This window comes from Mustela lutreola, chromosome 9, assembly GCF_030435805.1.
Source record: "Mustela lutreola isolate mMusLut2 chromosome 9, mMusLut2.pri, whole genome shotgun sequence".
Taxonomy (NCBI): Eukaryota; Metazoa; Chordata; class Mammalia; order Carnivora; family Mustelidae; genus Mustela; species Mustela lutreola.
In genome coordinates this window covers 7,848,109-7,872,561 of record NC_081298.1, presented here as the reverse complement: position 1 = coordinate 7,872,561, position 24,453 = coordinate 7,848,109, and the positions used below count along the sequence as shown (strand labels likewise).

The 24,453-nt window shown below is 48.2% G+C and overlaps 1 protein-coding gene across 10 annotated transcripts in view; it reads right to left on the bottom strand.

Annotated features, from left to right (window-relative positions):
* Positions 1-11,388, bottom strand: part of BCAS1 (brain enriched myelin associated protein 1) — a 92,262-nt gene extending 80,874 nt beyond the window's left edge. For 4 of the 10 annotated variants that reach the window (XM_059133043.1, XM_059133045.1, XM_059133044.1 and 1 more), the window contains exons 1-2: positions 11,193-11,375; positions 1,495-1,571 (exon numbers count right to left, since the gene is read on the bottom strand). In XM_059133043.1, the coding sequence (XP_058989026.1) occupies positions 1,495-1,566 (72 nt within the window). In that variant the 5' untranslated portion in view covers positions 1,567-1,571; positions 11,193-11,375. Of the gene's footprint in view, positions 1-1,494; positions 1,572-11,192 lie in introns of all 10 variants that reach the window. The other 6 variants (XM_059133047.1, XM_059133048.1, XM_059133050.1 and 3 more) reach the window with 3 other exon arrangements.
* Between the last annotated feature and the right edge of the window lie 13,065 nt (positions 11,389-24,453).

Here is a 24,453-nt window from a genome sequence, read left to right as displayed (position 1 = left end):
TGCGTTCTTGCATCTACCATTAACCCTCCCAAGAAATCACGACAAGGACTCTTCTAACCTGTGCGACTGTTTGGTCCCGAGCTCATGACCCGCATCCCCTTTGGGGCAGTCCTGGGTGTGCCAATTTGATTTCTTTGGCTCACAGAGTTTTTATTTTCAAGTCTTTGGGAATCAATTGCCGGTGTTTAAAAAGCAGGAGAGTTCGTGAACCCTGTTTTCCAACCGCTGATGACAAACCCGACTGGGAACATCTGGTTGGTTTCTGTCATCCAGAGCCCACCATTTGCCCATGGACCCTTGGTCTCCGGTCCCCCGAAGGTAACTGCTGCCCGCTTCCCTCCCTTCTGTCACTGCCCCCCAAAAAGCCCCCGGAGGCCAGAGGCTCCAAGATGAGGAGTCACTTGGGAGCTTGAGGGACTGCTGAAGCCCGAGCCACCCCACCCTCCAGGCTGCATCTCTGTTGCGTCCCAGGTGGGACCAGGCAGTGGGAGTCTGTCTGCAAAGCTTCCCAGACGATGGACTCAGCACTCAGGCTGGACACCCACTCTGCAGGCACTGGAGTTTTGAGCCCATTTCTTCAAACCCAGCCTTCTATTCTGGGCAGGAATTCTCCATTGATACGGTCGATATTAGTTCATAGGTGGTTGTAAACCTCCTACGGGGGCTTCCATGATCACGGACGGGGCTCCCAGTCTTTAATGGAATGGATTGCAGAAGTGTAGGCTCTCGCAGCTTGGTGGTAGGAGATCTAAGGAGCGGCGCTGGGGTGTCCCCGGCCTCAGCCCTCCAGCGCAGTCTCCTAGAAGCGTTCGAAAACCGGTAGAACCCCCCACCCGCTGCACTGAAGACGCTGCTGCCTGGCCTCACTGCCATGCTCATTCTGGTCTAACTGGTCTATGGTGCTACTCCGGCCAGGGATCCCGATGTGGAGCCGAGGCTGTGAGCTGCTGGCCCGAACCTGGGGTTTCCCATCCTCAGCACCACTGATGCTGGGGGCCAGATCATGCCCTGTTCTGGGGGCTGCCCTGTGCACTGCTTAGCAGCATCTCTGGACTCTACCCGCTAGATCAGGAGCTCTGAGGTGTGACAATCCAGAATGTCTCCAGACACTGCCACGTGCCCCTGGTGGAGCGGGGAAGGTGGGGTGGGGGATGGCAGGCAAAGTCACCCATAGCTGAGAACCACCTGGTGGTCGGGACCAAACTGGCCCCATACGACGCACCTGGGAGGTCCTTGAAGACGCAGGTTGCATAGACTCCCAGCCTTGTAATTTGGGATTCGGGAAGTCTTAGGCGAGGCCTTGGAGCCTGCATCTTTAACAAGCTCCTGGATGGATGCTGGAGCTTTGACTACAACAGAGGAATCCCTGGGAACAGCAGCTCATCGTCAGTAATGTCTGTGTGATGAGCACCGAACAGGCCATTCACTCTGCGGTCACCCCCAAATCTAGCTGCTGGTCAGTCGCGAATGACCCCGTGACCCTAACTACACTACCTTGTTAGCTTCTGCCTCCTGTTCGTTCTCTTGGTCTTCAGCTCTTTGCGGGACACTCATTTGGTTACCCATTGTTCCTGCAACGGAGAAAAAGGGAGAAAGACAGGGAAGAATTAAAACAAGAATCTTATTCCTGACTATGAAGCTAAGTGTCGGGAACAGGCCGGTTACTGTGGGTGTATGACCGCAAGCCCAAGTTAACTCAATTGCTCCTATTTATTTTGGGGGATGAGGAAAGGTTTGGGACTCCTGTATTCAGTAAAGTTTAAGTCCAATGCAAGCCCAGTTTTCAGCTGCTGGGAGGAAATCGTTTTCATCATGAAAAACATATTCAGTATAGGTAACTTTTTTTTTCTCTTTTAGCCCAGCACAGCTATCGTATCAAGGAAATGTTAGAAGGTAGATAATTAAAATAATATTTATAATTTTTAGTATTCTCTGATTGTCCAACTAAAGACCCCTTGTTAAAACTCCTCGTGGCGCTGGCTTTTTGTTTGTTTGCTTTTGTTTCTCATAGCACTTAGAGGTACTTGTAATGATATATTTATAATTAAATATAGAGCTAAAGTGTGGTGGGTTGGCAATAAAGTCTGGTGGGTAGGTAGTAAGTCCATTGGCTAAGGCCATTTTTGATAGTTCACCTCAGCATGGTACAGTGGTTAGGAGCACAGAGCCTGGGCAAGACAACCTGGCCTTGACCCCTCCCTCTGCTTATCCTTGCTGTGTGTCTTTGCGCAAGTTAATGAGGCTCTCTGTGCCTCACAGGCCTGCTACACGGGCTCAGTGATGAATGCTTGTGGTAGTGTGGTAAGGAAAGCGGTAAGAACAACATCCGGCTCGGTATAAGTGATATCTAAGTGCTAGTTAAACCAAACACAAGGATTTCATGCAATGAGCCTAAGTAAATCCGTGATATAACAGGGGCCGGGCTAGGAGTAGGTAGGTAGGGTGGATGGATCTGGGTTGAAGGAACAATGAATCCAGACTGGGAAGGCAAAACAGAACATTTAGCTTCTGTGTCCCTTCCCCGATACGCTGTGAGCATCATGAGGCCGCGACTGTCTCTTTCCCTGCCGTTGGTTCTTCTGTTCTCAATGCGGCGTTTCCATTCATCAGGTCTAATGATCCGTTAGTGGTGGGAGGAGGGGGTAATCATCGATAGCTTACCCTACCCCCCTCCCACAGCTAGGCATGTGCCCACATCATTACTGAGCCTCTCGAGAGCCTTGTTTTAATAATAATGATCAAAGTCAACAATTATGTAGCACGTCCTCAGTCCCAGCACTGAGTCCCCAAGCACGCTCCCGGAGTCGGTTTCCTGAGTCCCACAGCACCCCTGTGAAACGGGTGTTGCCATCACCTCGTTCTAGATATGAGGAAGCTGAGGCCGAATCACTTTCCAAAGGTCATCCCCGTAGTGATGGCAGAGGCAAGATTCAAACAGGCTGCTTGGGCTCCTGATCCCTGGAATGTTCTGCCTATTACTACCTCCCCTTTGAGAGGAGGGAATTAGGTTCCCAAAACTCACCCAGGAGAGACATCCAGGAAATGCAGAGTGAGGGTTTGACCCAGAGGATGCCTGGTCTCAGAAGTAGGGCGCTTTCAGACATCCCAGAGACCTGCTGCCTTGAGACCTAAAAGTTTCTTTTTCACACATACAAATAATGTATGTTTGGGGAACGGCCGGACTCTTCAGCTCTGGGAGCTTTCATAATACAAGCCAGCACTTTTGATTTCTGGTTGAAAGCCATCCATGCATCTCTAAGGACTCCCATGGAGTTCTGGCCCACAGGGTATGAGGTTTCATGCCCTCGTAATAGACACACTGAGTTATCGGAAACTTCAGAGGCCAAAACAGGGTTATAGGTCTCACGAAATACTCTCTTGGGGGGATTTGATCGATAACAATATCTGAGCACCTGCTAACACATACAGGACTTTAGTGAATTTGCAAGGCTTCCTACTTACAAAATCCACGCCATGCGTAGTTACAAGAGACCACCACTTCCATATAAACGGGACACCATGCACATCACATTGAATCCTCAAGACTGGGGTGAGTGAGCAACAGCTGTGGGCCAAATCCAGTCCACTGCCTAGTTCAGTGTGGCCGGAGAGCTAAGAACAGGCTGTATATTTATAAAAGGTTGGAAAAAAATCAGAGGAAGAACCACGGATTGTGACACAGGAAGTTTACACGCACTCCAAATTTCCGTACCTATCCCTGGATTCTATCCGGAGACAGCCACGCCCACTCAATTCGCGTCTTGTCAACAGGGGGCTGCTTTCACGCCACAAAGGCAGAGTTGCATAGTCCCAGCAGAGATTACACGGTCTATAAAGCCTACGATATTCACTATCTAGCCTTTTCCAGAATGTTTATCAATCGCTGCTGGAGATCACTCTGAGTGATATAAACCTAGTTTGCAAAGAAAGGGTTTCAGGGAGCTGAGAGACAAAGTGTTGGCGGTAGTTAGACTGACCAGGATTTGAACCTGCTGTGTATAAAAATTAAGATGACACCTCTAACAACTACAGGCACGACAAAATAGGAACAACAACAACAAAATTGGTGAGTGATTACCATGTGTTGAGCAGCTATTCAAAGGGCTTTACTTATAATAAACTTGTCGACTCCTTGCAGCAAACCATTATTCCGATTTTACGGACAAGGAAACTGAGGTCAGTGGGTGAGATGCCTTGACCAAAGCCACGCACAAGGATAGACACGCAGATTATGTCACCACCTGAGCCCAGCTTTTAACAAAATTACAAATGAGACACCAAGGGGTTGGCAAATTTTTCAAGTTCTTATTCAATGCAGATTCAGTCCAATCTGGGGGCCACTTGCACAAAATGTCTGAGGTCATGATGTGAGTAGGCAGGAGAATGTTTCCTCCCAAGGAGCTGGGGCTCCCTTTTCCTGATAGTGGCGCATTTGAAGTAGCATTTGAAGCAGGCTCTTCGCAAATTCAGGGCCAGGTGGATGGAAAGAAGGACAGTGCGTTCGCCGTCTTTTGCAGAAAGAGAACCTGGGTTCGGATGATACTGCTTCCCACCCACAGTCACAACACAGGTGTTGTCAAATTGTTCCCGCTCTTCCTTCAGTTTTTGTAAAGAGGATTTCCAGGGACAAACACCAAAGGTTCCTGCCACCTATTGGCCATCGTCAGTAGCAGCAGAAATGAACACAGTTCGTCTCCAAGGCGGGGTCAGACTTTTGGGAGGGCAAGGGGAACAAGTTCACATTTAGCGATCACGCCTTCTGTTAAAAGCTGGCTCAAGCATGGCAAGTCCTCCCCTGCCCTAAAGATAGAACAGCTAGGGGTGCCTGGGTGGCTCAGTGGGTTAAACCTCTGCCTTCAGCTCGGGTCATGATCCAGGGTCCGGGATCAAGACCAGCCTGGGGCTCCCTGCTCAGCGGAGAGCCTGCTTCTCCCTCTCCCACTCCCCCTGCTTGTGTTCCTTCTGTTCACCCTCTCTCAAATCAATCAATCGATACATCTTGGAAAAAAAAAAAAAAAGATAGTACAGCTAATAAAACAATCATGATAATCACATCTGATGTGTAGGGAGAGCCAGCCCTGTGCCAGCCCAGTGCTGAACGCTCTAGGTAAAGAGCCACGTAGCACATAGGATAAGGATGGGAGTGATCCAGGGCAAGTTACTGAGGCTCGATGGGCCTCAGCTTCCTCTTCTGTAAAATGGGGATATCAGGGGTACCTGGGTGGCTCAGTCTCTCAAGCGTCTGCCTTCAGTTCAGGGTATGATCTTAGGGTTCTGGGATGAACCCCCAGCATCGGGCTTCCTGCTAAGTGGAGGGTCTGCTTCTTCCTCTGCCCCTCCTTCTCCTCCCCACTTACGTTCTCTCTCTCTCTCAAATAAATAAAATCTTTAAAAAATTCTTTTTAAAAATGGGGATGACATTAGGACTCACCTTAAGAGGTTGTTGCAAGAATTGAATGAGTTATTCTATGCGAGGTGTGGGGAAGACAGCGTGGCTCACCGTGGGCGCCGCGCCCGTGGAAGCCATGGTTACAGTTATCACCATTACATCCACGCGGATCTGCAGGCAGCTTCCCTCAAAGCTCCCTGATCGTGGGATTCAGCTAAGGAACCGGCACCACCTCTGATTCTCAACATTCTCTCACCAAAAAGTCGGGTTGGAGCCCTGGATCTGTATTTTTCGTAAAGGCACAGGGCAGTCTCATACTCAGGCACACACAGAGAGTACCATGATGGTGAGCGTCCGTCCAGGACGTCCTGGGAAAGAAGGTGTCCGGGGGCACAGGACTTTCATGCAAAAACCAGGAAAGCACACCCTCCCTCCCCCCACCACCACGAGGAAAGTAGGATGCGCTGAGCTCCCTATAACCCCGCTCAAGGACTCTGGGAGGCGAGGCCTCTTTACCCCCACTTAATGGATAGCAAAACTGAGGCTCAAGATGGTTCGGACAGCAATTCCTTTCTGGGCTGGGGTTTTCTCTGGTGTCCAACAAATGTGAAAAATTAATCAGATCAGGAGTTTTTTCATCAAGAAAGCTGTATTCATGTGAAAGAACCAGTTTTTATTTGGAAAACAAAACAAAACAAAAAAACAAAAAAGGGAAAAAAACAAAAACACATTTGAAGGTAATGCCCTTTCGTGAACCAGTGGTGTGAGTTGTTTTGTTTTTAATGACTTATTCTGACATTAAACACCAGCCAGGCCATATGGTGGGGCGTTTTGTTTTTGAAATTGGACTCATGTTGGAGCCCTTAGCATTTTGAGAACGTGGGGTCAGTCTTTGCGAGGGGTCGTTGGGATAGAAAGTCCTTTTAGTTCTTCACCTCTGCTGTGTCCTTGAGGCCACAATCAGTGGGTGCAGGAGACACAGGAGGGGTGGACTTAAATCCCCGTGCCCGGGCCCCAGCTGGACCTGATCCCTCAGATTTTCCAGGCTGGAGCCCGTGGCACCAGGACGTTTTCAAGATCTCCAAGTGATCTCTGTGACAGCCAGGGCCGCTGTTTTAGACACTTCGGAGTGCCGAAGCTTCCCCTGGGCCAGGGAGTCTCCCCCAGATGTTGCCTAACCTGACACACAGAACACGGATTCTTAGATGGAGGAAGGGCCTCTGTCTTCGGGCCCCATAATCACCATCCGCTCAGGCATCTGAAACGCCCCCCCCAGTCTTGCCAGGGCCATCTTTGTGGTCCTTTGTGCTGTCAGCCTGCAAATGCTGGAGAACCTGGGCCTCCAGCCGCCCTTCCCTGAGAATGGGTGTGCAGGGCACCGTGGCTGCCAGCCCCACTCTTCCAAACAAGGACCTTATTGCCCTCCAGGAGACATTTCTGAGGGTCACAACTCAGGGCCAGGGGGCTGCTGCTGGTGCCCAGGGAGCAGAGACCAGAGACGCTGCTGACCATCGTGCAGGGCACAGGACAGCCCCAGCAGAGAATGACCTGCCCCCAAATGTGACCAGCGTGGAAGTCGAGGGATCTGGCTCTCGGGGCTGGACTTGGTAGTTTTCTCCTCGCACTTACGGCCCAGTGTCCCCTAGTGACCTACGTTTCTGAGGAGCTGCTGGGGGTCTAGTCCCTGGGGGTGAAACAGAGTAGCCCTCTGTCCTGACTCACACCAGCTGTGGGCATAGCTTCGGCCCCCATTCTATAGGGGTGAGGGGTGGAGGTGAGGGGTGAGGGGTGGCAGCAGGTCCATCCTCACCGCTCGCATGTGAAGATAGCCAGAGGGCAGTCCACACCGTGTTTAGTCCCGCGGTTGGTTCACATACAGCAGCGAAGGACTGACGATTAGCCATTATAACAGGGACCCCATCAAATGTGCTGTGCCTTCAGAATCATAATAGCTCGTATCTCTGCAGTGCCCGCTCTCTGTGCTGGACCCTGCCCCGAGTGCTGTCTTATATGGGTGTATCACGTCCTCCCAAGAGCCCCACGAGGCACGCATTTATATTGTCCCGTCTTACAGACGCCACACCTGCTGCAGGAAGCCGACGCTCCTCGCCTAAGATTGTGCTATGGACTGACCTGCTTCTCCCTCCAGATTCGCATGGTGAAGCCCTACCTGTCGCTAACTTCCCTAAGGAAGTCAGTAAGGTTAGAGGAGGTTAGCCGGGTGGGGCCTCGATCTCAGAGGATTAGCGTCTTTGGAAGAGGGGACACCGAGAGAGCTCGCTCATTCTCTGCCATGTGAGGCCGCAGCGAGAGGACAGCAGAGCGAGAGAGGCAGGAAAAGAGGCCCCACCAGGATCAGAGTCTGCCACGACCTTCATCAGGGACTTCCGGCTTCCAGAGCTGTCAGAAAATACGTATCTGTTGTTTAAGTCACCAAGCCTACGGTGTTTTTGTTACAACGGCACAAGCTGACGAATACAGGTTATCTGCCGGTAACTGGGTAACTTAGGCTTTAGCCCTTGGCAGCCTGTTTCTGCAGCTCAAACTCTTCACTTTTTCCTTCTTACAGTCTACTGTGTCCTCTGCCATGTATGCTATGCTCTTATTTTATTAAATGTTTCTATGTAATGTGATACACTGTAGAATACAAAAGTTGCATAGCTGTCTGTGTAATAAGAAATGAAAATCACACCCAGTCAAGGAGTGTGGTCTGATCTACAGTCAGTGCACACTTGAGGAGGGATGCACAACTGAAGGGTCATCAGCAATCTTTGGGCAAAAATTTAGCACAAAGGCTTGGCAGTAGTCAGGTGAGAAAACGTTAGTCCTTCCTAATGCTATTTATTTCTCTTACGAATGTTATGATCCCATTAGCTCTGTGGTGTGTTCCCCGGGCGAATTAGTCAGCCTGGAAGGGGTCCTCGAACTCCTCCCCTCCTCTTTCACACAAGTGGTTGGTGTTTAGGTCACCTCCTTGCAATGAGAACAGAGTCAACCCTAAACACGGGACAAGCTGCCCCGGAGAAAGCATTTCTGAAAGCTGCCTTCCAGCAAGGAGCTAAAGGACTGTCCAGTGGGAAGGGGAGGTTCTCAAACAGTGGTGACAGGATTAGTCACCAAGTAAGCAGAAACACCTTAGATCAACGCCATGGAATGTAGGCAAGCCGTGGGTCCTCCCCACCACCCAGTTGAGGGCCGTGCCAACAGAGCCATCTGGCGCACCCAGCAGAGCAAGCTCTCTGTCCCCCGACTCCAAAGGCAAGATCAAATGAGTAAAGAGACCAAACCTGCTCTGCCAGGTCCCATGACCCTGCGTCTCCTTGCGTTCCCCAGCACAATGCTGGGAGCGGTAGACTCTCTGAGGGTCTCCAACGTACAGTGGTACAGGTTGCCTCCTGCACAAGGGGGCACATGAGGACTGAAATCCATCCTTTGCCGTGCTCCCCAAGTCCTGTGCCGTAGAATGGACCATGTGGGCCCCGGAGAAGAGGTCTCCTTATCAGAATCACATGGGGTGTTTCAGGAACACTCGGTAGTTGATATCTTGCTATGGGAACACTCAGGTTATGCGCTTATAAATGGTGGATGTGCCTAGAAGACTTAGAGCTTACTCTCTTACTCTTCGTGTCACCAAGCGTCTTCCAGCTAATCGTGCAGCAGGTAGCATTATCTGAAGGCTCCCTCCGAGCCAGGCGGGGCCAGAGAGGCCCCCAGGTACGGAATGCAAGCAGCCATTCTCTTTCCAAGTGCACAATCCACACTTGGAAATGAGCGTCCCCTTCCCCAGCCCTGGATTTTGCCCTCCAGTGCCTTGCTTGCTTCATCCTAGTCCTGGCCCTGGGGCCAGGAACTTTACTTTCATTGTCTCCGTTTTTCCTTAGAGCACCCCATGGTTCCACCACTACACAGATAAGGAAACTGAGGCACAGGGAGGCATTCCCGTCGCCTCCAGAGCGCACACCCGGCGAGGACAGGTGCAGGGCTGGTCCTGCCTTCTTTAATGGACGTTGGTGATTAAGTGTATAAACAAGAGTAACTCCCACCTCCTCCGCCTACCCCGCCCCAGATCAGAAAGCCCTAAGGAGGCAGAGCAGGGGTCGATCCTGGCTCCGGTGCGTCAGGCTGTCATATCCATAACTATTCCCAGTGCTGGGCGACGGTAAGGGGAGCTGCCAACAGTGCGACCGTCAGCATGTGTCCCCCCAGCAGGACGGAGGAGACCGGCCAGGATGGGTCCCGACGGGCCGTTGGCTCTCCAGAAGCACAGGACTTCTTGGTAAAAAGACAACCAACCGTTCCCGAGTTCAGAAACCTGAAAAGAATTCTCCAGGCCTGGGGACTTGGCCTTGCATCTCTTACGCCCCCCTAAATAGAAAACGACTTTAGCACACTCCTCTCTTGGCTACTTTAGGGGCAAAGCAGGACAGATACACCCCAGGCCTGAAGCCAGCGGTGTCTCAGCAGCACCCCCACCCCACCGCCGTGGATGGTGGGTGCATCAGGCACTTACCCCCTGTGCAAAATTTAAGGGGGAGCCGGAAAACTCAAGCCATCGAGACAAAGCATTTAACACAGCATTTCTAACACAGCATTTAACACAGCACACAAAAAAACACAGTAATGCTGTTACGGAACCTGTCTTTACTTAACCCGTTATTTTGTTCCTTGTGGATGTTTTGGCATTAATTTTATTTTTTATTTTTATTTTTTAAATATTGCTTTAAAATATAATTTATCTTGGGGCACCCGGGTGGCTCAGTTGGTTAAGCATCCAATCAATTATTGATTTCAGCTCCGGTCATGATCTCAGGGTGGTGAGATGGAGCCCTGTGTCAGGTTCCTGCTTAAGATTCTTTCTCCCTCTCTTTCTGCCCCTACTCCCCCAAAATATATATATAGTTTATCTGGATGACTGAGTTTCTTGGTGTCTCTTAAATTCTGCACACCCGTGCGTGCCTCACTCCCTTCACTCGAATCCCAAATGGACCAGGTCTCAGCTCCATTCTGGGAAACCAGGGAGACCTGGAAGTTCTCCCCACTGGCCCTGCCTCCTCTCCCGAATTGTCAGGCAGAGGTGATGATGACAATAAAAACAAAAGCCAGCATTGATCAGTGCACAGTGTCTGCTTGGATCTCAACACTCGAGGACAGGAAGCCCAGGGAGGAGGAGTAACCTGCCCCAGGACGCCCACCAGCCCGAGACATCTGGCCGCAGACACCCACCCTCTCATCACCTCGGTGCTTCAAGGCAGGAGGGAGTTTCAGAGGGCAATGCCAACTTCTGGAGTCCTGCCGCTGGGATTTGAACCCAGCACCCGCCTCGAAGGACGGCTTTGAATGTTAAATAAGACAATTGATGTAAAGAACCAGATTCACACAAGGAGTCCTTCTTCCCTTCTCCTCCACATCCTTAGACCATGCCCCTTGGCAGAGACTCAGAGTCAGCTTTCCTAGGGGGACTCTTGTCCTGACAATGGTCCCCAAATCCCATAGCACACCCCTTTGTCTGCTGATTTCTTACCCCAGGTCTTACACTGGAAATGGCTCTCCATCGTTCCAAGCAAACTGGAGCTTTTTCTGTTGCTTCACACCTGACACCACCTACGTGGCCATACAATCTTTCTATGACCCATTTGGTACGACTATCTTTGGATCCATTTCACAGACGGCAAAACTGAGGCTCACACACACCCAAGGCCACACAGTCAATCAGTGGCAGAGCTGGGATTGAACTCAATCCTCGGATGCCTGGCGTCTAGATATCACCGCTGACCACAAACAAGCCTAATCTGGAAGCTGTTACCTGTCGAGCCCCTGGCGGGAGTGTCTGCAGTCCCCTGGAGTCCCCCGGAGCTGCTCCTGCTCAGGGTGCCTTGTCTCCAGCTGGTGCAGCCCAGAGCTAGGCAGGCAGCTGGGCCCGGCTCCCTGCCCTTTGCTTCCTCCTCCGGAGCCTGCCGGCTGAACACACAGAGCAGGGCAAACAGTCGTCTGGGTGAGGCCCTCCTCCCCAGGGATCCTCCCACAGAAGCAGGTTCTCTTCCTGGCTGCAGGCGCTGTTCTCACCTCTCCAATCAGAACCCAGCACCTGACTTCTCCCGCACTAAGGCCTGCCTGGCACTCCAAGCATCCTGGCCAGGCCCCCCCACCCCCACCCCCCGTACCTGCTCGGGTTGACCTGGGTTGCTGATTCCCTTCCCCGGTAACCACGGGCCATGGCCAGAGCTGGGAAAACACGTTCTGTAAGGTTTTGCAGTTCTGTCTGCCTTTTGCCTTCATTTCTTCTAGAACACCACCTCCACTGCCCCGCCACCTCGTAGGAAGGAACGAGCATCTCACCCACTGCCCTGGCCCCAGGCCCAGAAACATCCCTCCCAGCGGGCTTTGGACACGGGAAAGCAGGCAATCTAAGGGTGGCTTAATGTCCTGAAGACCGAGGATGGCATGGAAAAGGACATTCTTTCTCTCTGCAGGCTAGAAATTCAAGACAGCCTGCTGGATTTACTGAATTTCAGCAGGGATATTTATTAAAGTGTCTCACAAGGGCATATGTAATACAAGACGGGAGCATCAGTTAAAAATAGCAAAAGAGGGGCACCTGGGTGACTCAGTGGGTTAAACCACTGCCTTCGGCCTAGGTCATGATCCCAGGGTCCTAGGATCGAGCCCCTCATCGGGCTCTCTGCTCAGCAGGGAGCCTGCTTCTCCCTCTCTCTCTGCCTGCCTCTCTGCCTACTTGTGATCTTTCTCTATGTCAAATAAATAAATAAAATCTTCAAAAATATAAAAAATTAAAAAATAAAAAATTGCAGTGACATATTGGAAATTTTAAAAAATAACAAAAGAAGAGGGGCAGTAAGAGGGAGTACTTCAATGTGTACATTCAAGGTCAGAAATAAATATTCAGGTGGATTTACAGGCTTGCTGTGATGGCTCACAGATGTGGCTTTGAGCTTCCTAACAGCCAATGCAAAAAGAGAAACATGGCAAATACTATTCAGTGTTCTTGGGAAAACACGCAGGAGAAAAGCGAACTAATAATTATTGTGGCTTTATTCATTAATGTGCTCACCCAAGCGCCCATGTCGATCAACTACTTGCTGAGCACCAGGCTATATATAGCCCTGGGCTTAAATTGGGGAGGAACCGTGTCCCCGCCCGACTCTAGGCTCACTGCAATTGAACACAGAGTCCTACAAACAAACATAGAATTACAGAGTGTGATCCTCATCATGAAACAAAGCCAAGGCTACAGAGAGAGAGAGAGAAACAGGGAGGGCCAGAGAAAGCCCCTTTCAGAGAGCAACATTTCAGGGACAGGCAAACTATTTAAACAGATAGTGAATTCACAATCGGACACCCCACAACGAAGGCAGTAAACTCAGTTCGAGCTCAGCGCTGGATCTTTAAATCTGGGATGTAATAAACGCAATTATTAAGCATCTACCACACACGCACACGGGGCCAGCATCATCATCGAGGCAGCCTGCTCCAGGGGCTCATGAGCTTGGGCTCCGGGCCTGGGATCAGATCGTGACTCTGATCGAGGGGCTGTGTGATGGCAAGCAGCCACTTTGCCCCCTGTCTCCGTTGGCCCCCCTCCTCTGTGGTGGTTTTGCGCTTATCTTTGTACCCCCGATCCTAGCGCTCTGCAAAACGAGATGGGCGCCTTCCGGCCACAGAGCAGATGCTCGACAAGCCTTTCTCGTTTGGACCGGCTCACTCACAGGTGTTGTGACAGTAACTGCCGTGTGGACGACGTCTTACTCTTTGGGGATAGGAGCGAGCCAGGCCATTAAGGGTCATTATCTGTGTGGGACACTTAACGGCATGTCTGGCATATTGTGGCCCTCGGTCGATGTTAACTTCATAGCCGTGGTGGGGGGGCGGGGCTGGCTCTGGGATTTACAGGAGCCAGTGAGAAAGGAAAATGCAGAGCCCCTTGTTCTCGAAGCAGGGAAAGTACTATTTGAGGTGCTAAAGTATAAAGCACTTTCAGGGGCACCTGGGTGGCTCAGTGGGTTGAATCTGCCTTTGGCTCAGGTCCTGGTCTCAAGGTCCAGGGATCGAGTCCCAAATCGGGCTCCTTGCTCAGCGGGGAGTCTGCTTCTCCCTCTCCCTCTGCCTGCTGCTCCCTCTGCTTGTGCTCTCTCCCCCTCTCTCTGTCAGATAAATAAAATCTTAAAATATATATATAAAGCATTTTCCTTTTTTCCACAGTCTCTCTCTCTCTTGGCTTCTTACGTATTTCCTTTGCTATTCAAAGTTCTTCTAAGTAAGGAAGAATTAAAATGTTAAATTATTCATGTGAATTTTACCATTCATCCGAATACTGTGCACCGTGGGTTCACATGCAATGCATTCACAGGCAGAATCCCGAGAATCCCACAACGTATTTGTAGCTTGTGCGAGCGTCTGTATCTCATTCTTACTTCGAGTAAATGTCACACAAACATAGTGGAGTCAACGTCACTTTTAGATACTCACACGCTCGGCCAACACTCTCCACCTTCAGTTCGCCGGTGAGTAAGGAAGGGTTAAAAGGAAAAGCTGCGGACCGCCCCATCTCTCCCTTTCCGTGACATCTTTTTCAGCCCTTGGCTGTTGTAGGGAGGTGACAAGAGGAAGAAAGGATAGGACAGAGTTCTTTGGTTATTCCTGTTTTCAAGAATGTGTTGCCTTCTTTGTGCACTTGAAACGATTTCCGATTTGAAGAAAGCATGACTTCTCAGGGCTGTCAGCGTCCCTACACACTCAGCTGTAGGTATAACACACTTACCTGGAACTCACACTGAGGTTGGCTGGTCCCCCACCCACCACGGGTCCCTCTGGGGTTCTTTGCCCGTGGGGCGTCACGAGTGCTATGTGTGAGTGGGACACAATGGACTGGGGGGGTGTGCGCCGTGCAGGACTTCTCTGCTCACAGATATGCCTCAGGGACCATCAGCTTTCTTTTTTTTTTTTTTTTTTTAAATTTTATTTATTTATTTGGCAGACAGAGATCACAAGTAGGCAGAGAGGCAGGCAGAGAGAGAGGAGGAAGCAGGCTCCCTGCCAAACAGAGAGCCTGATGCCGGGCTTGATCTCAGGACCCTGAGATCATGAACCGAGCCGAAGGCAGAGGCTTTAACCCACCCAGGCGCCCCGACCATCAGCTTTTTAAAAAGACTTTCCCTTTTTTCAGAGAACTCATATCCCTCCAGCGCACAGCCTCTGCCGTGATCGCACCCCCAGCAGAGTGGGACATCTTTTACAACTTGATGAACCTACGCGGACACATCATAATCACACCAAGTCCGTAGTTCACGTTAGAGTTCCCTCTGGGGTTATCCATTCTATGGGATTGGGCAAATGTATAATGACACGGGGCGGCTCTTGTACCGCACAGAGTAACACCACTGTCCAAAAGGTCCTCTGTGCTCTCCGTATGCATTCCTCCTCTCCCCCAGCCCTGCGAAACCAGTAATTTTTTTTTTTTTTTTAACATCCCGTCCTCTCTCCCGTTTCAGTGTCGTATATTGGGTTCATACAAGAGGGAGCCTTTTCAGACTGACGTCTCTCAGTAATCTAAGCTTAAGTTTCCTCCATGCCTTTTCACGGCTTGATAGTTTGTATCTTCTTAGGCTGAATAACATAATAATAATGGTATTCACCTGCTAAGGACCTCTCGATTATTCTCAAGTTTTGGCCATTGTGAACAGAGCTGCTGTAAACATCGATGGGCAGGCGTTCGCGGGGACCTACATTCTGGCCAGGGCGTGTTTTGTTTTACAAGAACATTGTAAATGCATTCTGAATGTAAAGCGCATTGCCTCGCTGAACATCCAGGCCATTTTGCTTCCTCAGTGCCAGTTGCTGCCCATCCTGGCCGGCGCGGGGTACCATCGGGGAGCCGGGTCTGGCTGTTCCTGCTTCCCCAACACAAGTTCAAAGACAAAATTATTCAAGAATTTCAAAATGGGGACCACAGAGCATTCACCCAAGCTCAGGGCCCTGTCTGGAGGGAGGTAGCCGCTGGTGCTGGGAAACACGAACGTTCTGGTGGAAGAATTCACTCCCTAGTGTCCACACTGCAGGAACTCACGAAGAAAAGAGTTTCTCTCGGCCCTACAGACATTAGGTGGTATTCGCCATCAACATCTCCTGACTCGGTTTGCTGCTTCATCTTCTTACTTTACAGTCTCCACCCCTCTGCAAATATTGACAGACTCACCAAGTTGTCAGAGATCTAGCTGCTTTCCCGGAATCTGGTTTGCAGTCTGTCGCTGTGTCACAAAGGGTCCCCTGGAAATCTGAATCCTCTCCAGCACCCCACGGGGACCCCTCCCAAGCCAGCCTTGCCAACACTCCGTCCTCCTATGTGCAGGCCCCCGTGTCACACGTGTTTTTGATCACTGAGCCAAGGGGCCTGCCTGCCCACCCTGCTTCGGCTGAGCCAGATAAATCTAATATGCACTTTTGTCTTTTTGCACCCCGCCCCCATCACTGGGTATTTTTCAGATCTTTTTCTTATACGTTAGCCAGTGTGTTCTTTATAATCTTCACCCAACGAGTTTCTATTTGGGTAAGGAGGAAACGGAGGCTCGGAGAAGAGGCATGTCTCAGAGTCTGCGCGGAGGTCAAAGCCATGGGAGGGAGAGCACAGCCCGGAGAGGCCACTGAGAAAGCCCCTGAGTCTTCACGAAGTAGCAAGGAAATCAAACCCTGTGAGAGAGACCCCCACAATTTCAGGCATTGGGTTCTTTCCTTTCGTCATGACAATGAATGGCTTCCGTGCTAAATCGTGTTCTTGGGGGTGGCAAGAGGAGAGGAATCTCTCTTCTGCTGCTTTTCTGGCATGTTCCGAGTTTTCCTTATGGTGACCGCAGGATAAAACAAAACTGCAGACCCTGGGAGGTGGCTGATGGGCTCTGCGGCAGGGGGATGTCTGTCAGCGGTTTTAAATTAGAAGCATCTGTAAATACTCCTGCAGGGAGAGCTGGAAATACGGGATGATGAGATGCGAATCATTTTCCCTCATCGTGTGGACTCTCAGGAGGTTTTCCTTCTCCCAGCGAATGAAGTAAGAGGTGGTAAACACCGACCCGAGGACAGGCAAGGTCTGTCTTGTTTTCTCTTCCTGCTTACAGGAAAGGGGGTGGGAATTCCTGAGAAGCCCTGAAAGGGAACATCCTTGATTTTTCCTCGCTGCATGAGAGCAAACGTGAGCTACAAGACGGAAGCCGACTGGAGATTTCTTTTATGGGGCTTCCAGAATGGAGAGAAGGTTATTGTGCCGGAGAGACCCAGGCGGCGGCTGCGCTCGCTAAGGCTCTGGGGCTGTCATGCGCCTTTGCGACCCCAGGACCTGTGACCCTTCACCCTGGTCTTAAATGATGGGTGTGGATTTCCATGTCAAATATTTCACTTGATCAGTATTAACACTTCAGATGCAAGATGGTCTTCTCAAGGCATCATTTCCATGTTTTCCTCTCCTTTTCTTGATTCATAAGCTTATTCTCATCACCCGAGCGAACGGCACAGGAGCCTGATTTTCGGATTTGCCTAGGACAGGTGGAGAACATTCTCCCAGCAAGGGGAGCGGAGAGCTGAATGCCAGCTGCGCAGCCTTCATCCTTTCTTCCTGTGCCCGTTTGCGTCAGATCAGCCCGGGGTCATGGTCATCGACAATGTGTGGATGTGCAGAGCCGACATGAGATGAAGCAGTGTTCAGAGGGTCTCTTTACGGAGGCTCAAGAGGCAAACAGAGAGATGGGTTCTCATCCCAACTCGGGCATGGACAACCGTGTGGCTGAGGTGCCCTGCCCAGACCACCCCTCCAGCACCAACAGTGCATTCCCCAGCTTCTGGAAGGGTTGGCTGTAGATAGCTCTTGCTCCTTCTGGAACTCACTCTCCCCCCACACCTTGTTCCTTCCTGTGGCAGTCAGCCTCCAAGGACTTGTGGGTATAGAGATAAAGACCTGGTCCACACGCTTCAGTTGGGGGGCAGCTGTCAAAGGTTGACTTAGCGGGAAGCTCCCCAGCTGACCGAGAGCACGGTGAGACCAGACAGCACGGTCTGCCTCCTGCTGCCCAGCCCTGCTTCCTTCTGTCCCTCTCAGGTGATTCAGAGCAGCATTCCTGCGTGAATTCCCATCTCAGAATCTGCTGCCCGTGGGACCAGTTTATGATGACGGCCTTGAGAAAGTTTTAATTTTTTTTTTTTTTACATTGAGATGCCCATGAGAAAAAGAGAATAATTCAAAATGTCATCTAAAAAATCAAAACAAAAAACAATAACAAAAATGGAGTTAGCTGTCCTAGGCCACCTCCCTAGAATGACCTACTTGCTTGTGTATGATTTAGATGGTGATTCCCAAAGTGTGGTCCAGGAATTCATGGATATCCTTGACCCTCTCAAGGAGCCCAAGAAGTCACACAGTCTTCATTATAATACTGACAGCCTATTTGTCTTGTCCACTCTCGTCCCCTCACAGGTGCAGAGAGAACAAGAAGTTCATTGATAAGGTTTTAGATTTCGCCCTGCAACTGATTTTCAGGAGCTATCCCTTGTCAAGTGTAGGATCATGGTGCACTTTATAACTTGAAAAGACTATTAAAATGCTTCTTCCTCTTCTAAGTGTAGACCTGTATGGGGCTGGATTTTCTTCATGTACTTGAACCCAAAAAACTTACAGAAACATACTGAACACAGGATCGGATATGAGAACCCAGCTGTCTGCCATTAGGGCGGAAATTAAAGAGATTTGCCAAAATGGAGAATGTTCTCTATTTTTGCAAATCTGTTTAACATGTCAATACCATATTTTCAATATGGTATTTCAAATATTTCATATTTTAAAATATGTCAATACCATATTTTTGCTTCCCCCCCCACCCCGCTCTGGAACAAACCAAATAGATTAATTGGAAATTATTGGGAAAAAATAGTTATTTTTCATCAAAATGTTATTCTTGTTAACACAAAATGAGTTTATTATTGTTATTATTTTAAAATGAAATAATATTTTAAAGGTTTTAGTTTTTTAAAAAAGATTTTATTTACTTATTTGACAGAGATCACAAGTAGGCAGAGAGGCAGGCAGAAAGAGAGAGGAGGAAGCAGGCTCCCCGCTGAGCAGAGAGCCTAATGTGGGGCTCGATCCCAGGACCCTGAGATCATCACCTGAGCTGAAGGCAGAGGCTTTAACCCACTGAGTCATCCAGGTGTCCCTATAATTTTTAGTTTTAATTTCTAATATGGTTAACATTGATGACTCTAACTGAAATGAATAAAAGCATATTGGGGTCCCCAAGAATTTCTAACAGTGTGAGGAGTTCTAAAGATCAAAACTTAAAATACTGCTCCTTTTCTCCCCCTTATTGTGGAAGGAATAGATGTTCTTATCAAAGATACAGGGAGCAACATATGAAAGACATAAGTCTATAATCCTATCACTGAGAAATATTCTCTTTTAGTATTTCTCTTCTTTCATATCAACATCACACATATGTTAGAGATTTTGATGGACTGTTTTGAAGTCAACATCTTGTTTGCTTGTTTACCGTTCTATACCACGCCAAATACATCGTCCAAAATAGGGCCAGGGGTCCCTTTGAGTGGCTGTGCCATAGACGAATCAACCACCTGGCCATGTTGGATATTTAAGTGTTTGACACATGACATGTTCTGCCGTTATAAACACAGCAGAGGGATGAACATCTTCGTAGCAACATTAATGCAGACTTGTTCTGGAATTTTCTCTCGGAAGCATTTCCAGTGTTGGATCAAAGGGTAGTCATGTTCTGGGGTGCCTGGGTGGCTCAGTGGGTTAAAGCCTCTGCCTTTGGCTCAGGTCATGATCTCAGGGTCCTGGGATCGAGCCCTGCATCAGGCTCTCCGCTCAGGGGGGAGCCTGCTTCCTCCCTCTCTCTCTGTCTGCCTCTCTGCCTACTTGTGATCTCTGTCTATAAATAAATAGGTGGAATCTTAAAAAAAAAAAAGGGTAGTCATGTTCTAAAGGCATCTGATATACATACATATACATATAATATAGTATACATGTGTGTGTGTATGTGTGTGTGTGTGTGTAGCCAAATTCCTCTCCAATTAAAGGACCTCCTGAAGTCAGGGACTGCGTATCACTCAAATCTGTATTTCTACAGACGGATGGATGAATGAATACATCAATGTGTGAGAAAGACTGTTTATTTGTGTACGGGTTCAAATCGGGCATTAGCAGTAAAAAAAATATGTTGCATCTGCTTAGTAAAAAACAATGGTCTCCCATCAGTATTCTGTCTTGGATGTTTTCCCCTTGGTAACATGAGGTTGAAAATGTCGTCGTGTGCTTACTGGACATTTGTTTTTATTCTTTGTCAGCTGCCAAAACAACTGAATCCTGACACCCAACCTCTTTCTCCGGCCAGCACTCAAGCTCCACACTGATCGGGTTTCATAACTCATCCAAGGTAGAGTACAAATAAATCAGATGAGGGTCACAATCTCAGTGACTAATTCTCCATGATGTTGCGGAGGAAAGAGTGCTTTTTGGTTTTTTAATTTTTTAATTAAAATATATTTTTTAAACATTTATTTATTTTAAGGAAAGAGAGTGGGGAAGAGCCGAAGGACGGAGGGTCTTAACCAGACTCTGCACTGAGCATGGAGCTCGACACGGGGCTCAATCTCAGGACCCTCAGATCATGACCCAAACTGGAACCAAGAGTGAGAGATTTAACCAGCTTCGCCCCCCACGCGCCCCAGGAAAGAATGTTTTTAAAAAGAAATTAATTGCCAACATTTAATAAGCAGGGAGCTGCATATAATAATTCACAGTGTTAAATCCTTATTAAAAAATACGAGGGTTTGGCAATATCTTTTACCTCAGTTGATCGGGACTAAATGTTTGATGCACTTTCTAAAGCAACACGTGCTCTCCCGTTCATCTGGGTCCCTATGATTCTCTCTCCCTCTGTGTCCGGCCCTGAGTCCCAAAATCCTTCCCTATTTATTTCCTATGAGGACATCCTTGAGCTGCCACAAGTTATATAATCTAATCCATAATACTTTGTTTCTCTATGTATAGAAATAGGATTGTATACACTTCACATGCAAAGTATGTCTGTCTTTCAAACTGCAAGGATGATTTTTTTCACTTGACACATCACTATTTTATGTGTGTGTGTGTGTGTGTGTACACACACACACACACATATATATAATGATTAAATTTTTATCATTATTGTATTTTTTTAAAACACACAAAATGAAAAAATGCCCCAGCATCAAGTTCTTTTTTAGGTGGAACATTTATACTGAAGTATGTATCTTGTGCCCTGGGTCTTTTTGACCCCTGTAGACACTTGAGTCTGTGAGTCCTGACCAAGCTGTCAAGCGACGTCCACACATCTTCCTGTTACACTTGGGGAGAAGTGGCCTGCGGGGAGTTTTGTGAGTGTGTTTCCTTCCGTTGGGGGAAGGAGATTTCCCAACCCCCCCAACCTCGGGGTGGGGGGGGGACATCTGGGTCGTCATAGCCTCCCTAGAGAACTGAAGTTGAGAAGATGAGAGACCATTTCTGTGGAGCCGCACCACTCGCTCCGTCGGATCGAAACAGAAACCTAGAAAAAAAGACGGCGAGTTGTTTGTGGGTGGGCATGTATATTACTCAGTATAACCAGATGTTTGCACCTTCTTCCTCCTTATTCAAGGTTTCCCACACGCGCGTTACTCACCGCTGGTTCTACCACGACTCCACGCCACCTGAACTCATATATATATATATACATATATTTTTTTTAAGGTTTTATCTATTTATTTGACAGAGATCACAAGTAGGCAGAGAGGCAGGCAGAGAGAGAGGGAGGGAAGAAGACTCCCTACTGAGCAGAGAGTCCCAGAGGGTCCCAGGACCCTGGGATCATGACCTGAGCCGAAGGCAGAGGCTTAACCCACTGAGTCACCCAGGCGCCCCCATATATATTTTCTTTAAACTGACTCCGATCTTACTTATTTACAAAGGAACATGGATGTGGCCACCACGAAAGGAAAACCAGTGCCATTTTCCACAAATAAGAGGTACCATTAAAAAATAATGCAAAAATCGTAAAGAAAAATCGGACAGTCTAGCTAGATTTCCTTGCCTGTCCAACATCTGCACCCAAGTCCTGATCGTGTTGCTAAAAGATGTTAAAGAAATTCTAGCATCAAACCAAGACTTTCTCCTTGACACAATGAGAAGCACTCAATCATCCTTGAAATCAAGTTGTCCAGGGAATGATGTTCTCCCCTTCTTTGTGATTTCACGTTATTTAAGGCTCACTTTACAGACCATGTAAGTTGGTCTTCTCTGTCATCACGGCATGGAGTCTGTAATTTGTAAAATGCTCTCCTAGTGAACTATTAATCATTTCATTGAAGTGAGAATATTTGTGTTACTACTTCAGTTACTTTTGCCTCCCAAAGACTAGGTCAACCTATTGTTGGTTGAACAATCAGCATATTGTGTTATTTCTTTCTTTTCTTCTTCTTTTTTTTAATCTGGACACAACATTACAACTTCCCATTTTACAGATAACCGAAGTCAGGCTTAGGGAGGTTAAGAAACTTAGATAAATTCTCTACTAGTAAGAGAATAGAGTTGAAATTCAAATGCAGACCTGATTTTACTTATCATAGGTTGATGTTATTGACCCTATAGACCAGCGACCAACTTCACTATGGTTTTGCTCCTCAAGCTCCCACACCCCCCCCTTAAGAAACCAGTGGTGTCCCAGTAGCTTTCCCCTGCCAGAGAGCTAGGATAGGAAACTCCCACCGAGTGTTATTCTTCCTTAGGCCCAGGTACACGTGTGGTTTTGACTCTTGGGACCAATCACAGATATGACCCACATTGACCCATTTTTACCCAAGTGAAATCTGCTTTAAAAGAAAAAAACAAAACTAGACCATCTCAAAGGAGAATAGAAATCCAAAAATGACACCGTGTACCTTATGAGAAAAGGGAAGTTTGGCTGGTGTCTTCTTCCACAGGAATGGATTTACAGAATTTTATGGACCAATTATAGTTGAGAAGACTTTGTTTCTTTGAATCCCAGGAGATGGAAGATCCTGTCATTCCATCCTCAACTGCCTTTAAGAGGCCCCTATGTGTTTGTCCATTCATGCTTCCCTTCCATCATCCACTCAGTCATCCATTCTCCCACCTGTGCACCCATCCATCCAAGGACCCAACCGTTAATTCATCATCTCCCTCCACCTGCCAGTCCAGTCATCATCTCCCCAGCTGTGGTCCCTGGTCCTCAAAATCCTCTTCTCTCTCAGGAGTTTAGAATAGTGTTAAAAGTGGGATGGATCATTAGAGAAGTAAAAGTTGCTATAAATTACTCATTTCAGACATGGAGCGTTTACCGTGTGCAAGGCACAACCATCACAGGCTTCCTCTGGCCCATCTCACTTGGTCTTCACCCAGGCTTTCAGAGTAGCTACTTTTTTCTTCATAGTTTAAAGATAAAGAATTTGAAGCAGAAGAAGGTGCAATGACTCATACTTGGTCACCAAGACTCAGAATCCACATTTCTAAAAGAAGGCTAATATAACATGTGTACCAGGACTGTGGTCAAGATGAATCAAAGTCCTCTCTATCTCCTATAGAGGTCCTTGCATGGTGGACATTCAAGGACAGCCATTGCTCTCTTCCGTCTGTCTGTCTATCTGTCCATCCATCCATCCACCCACCCACCCATTCTTTCTGCTTTCAACATTTAGCAAGTATATATGCACCAGTGTCTGTACTACATGTTGAGATTATAAAAGGACACAAAGACAAAAAGAATAAAAGAATATAGTCACCATCTGGGCCACAGGATAATAGGGAGAAACATACGTGTATAATCTGGAAAAAAATGTTCAAACAGCAGTCAGCAAAGGGGGGGATACGAAGCTGAGGATGGGATGTCCTAGCTCAGCCTATGTCTCATTCTGAAGGAAATATCTTATACGTGAGAGCTACATAAGAAGTGACATCGATCAGGTGAAATCCAGGGGCCTGGCAGGGTAGAGAAAGTGGTTTCTAGCACACAGAGTTTCATATGCAAAGACCCTGCCCATGTGGCACTTCTCGTAGCATAATGCTGGTTTACGAGGGCGTATAAGTCCCTTGAGGTTTTGAGGAGACTTGCCTCTGCCTTGGTTGATCTTCCTGAATATTCAGATTTTTGCCTGGACTCCCTCTGCCTAAGGACTTGGATTTTCATTTGTGTTTGCATTCTGATGTTGGCTGAATCTTGGTCAATATTGTCTCAGTTCATTTGGCACCAGGGTTAAATGCCACAGTATTACTCAGAGCAATTAACCTTTAGTGTTCAGCCCAGCATATCCACTGAGTCCCTATCCAACAAGAGACTGGGCTTTTCTCCAGCTCATTTCTCCCAGCCTAAGGCTGCCTGTTGGTAGACATTTGGTGCCGAATTCTTTTGCCCGCGGACAAATGTTGTGACAGTTCTCCCAGACAACGGAAGTTAAACCAGTAGAGGATCTGCTCTTCGCATCTTCTTGGTGTCCCCAATGATATCCGTGATCTACCCACACTTGTTTCATGGTAAGGCTGAGAGGTGAAAACCAATACATGTCCTTCACTCTTTTGCAAAGGACTCAACTCTATAGCTTAGAGGTTCACATCAATAAGTCTGCAGACAACTCAGACCTGTCGCTCCCAAAATACGGTAGTACCTGAAAATTGAGAAAAAGGGAGCTTGGGATTGCAAAGGCTGTGTGATCTTGGGCAAGTTACTGAACTTCTCTCGGCTTCAGTTTTCTCCACTCATAATAATGAGATGACACTAGTGCCTACCACAAAGTTTTTATGAGAACTAAAAAAGTATTTGTAGTGTTCAGAACAGTTCCTAGCATAGAGTAAACACTGAAATGTTTGTTAAATGCAATAAAAATAGGCACAGGGCATGAAGTAGAGGTTAAGAGCAAAGGTACAGAAGCTGGGCGGATTTGGGTTCTAATGTGAGCTCTGCCACCTATTAGCTGGGCAAGTCACTGAATTTCTTTGGGACTCAGTTTATTCACTACCC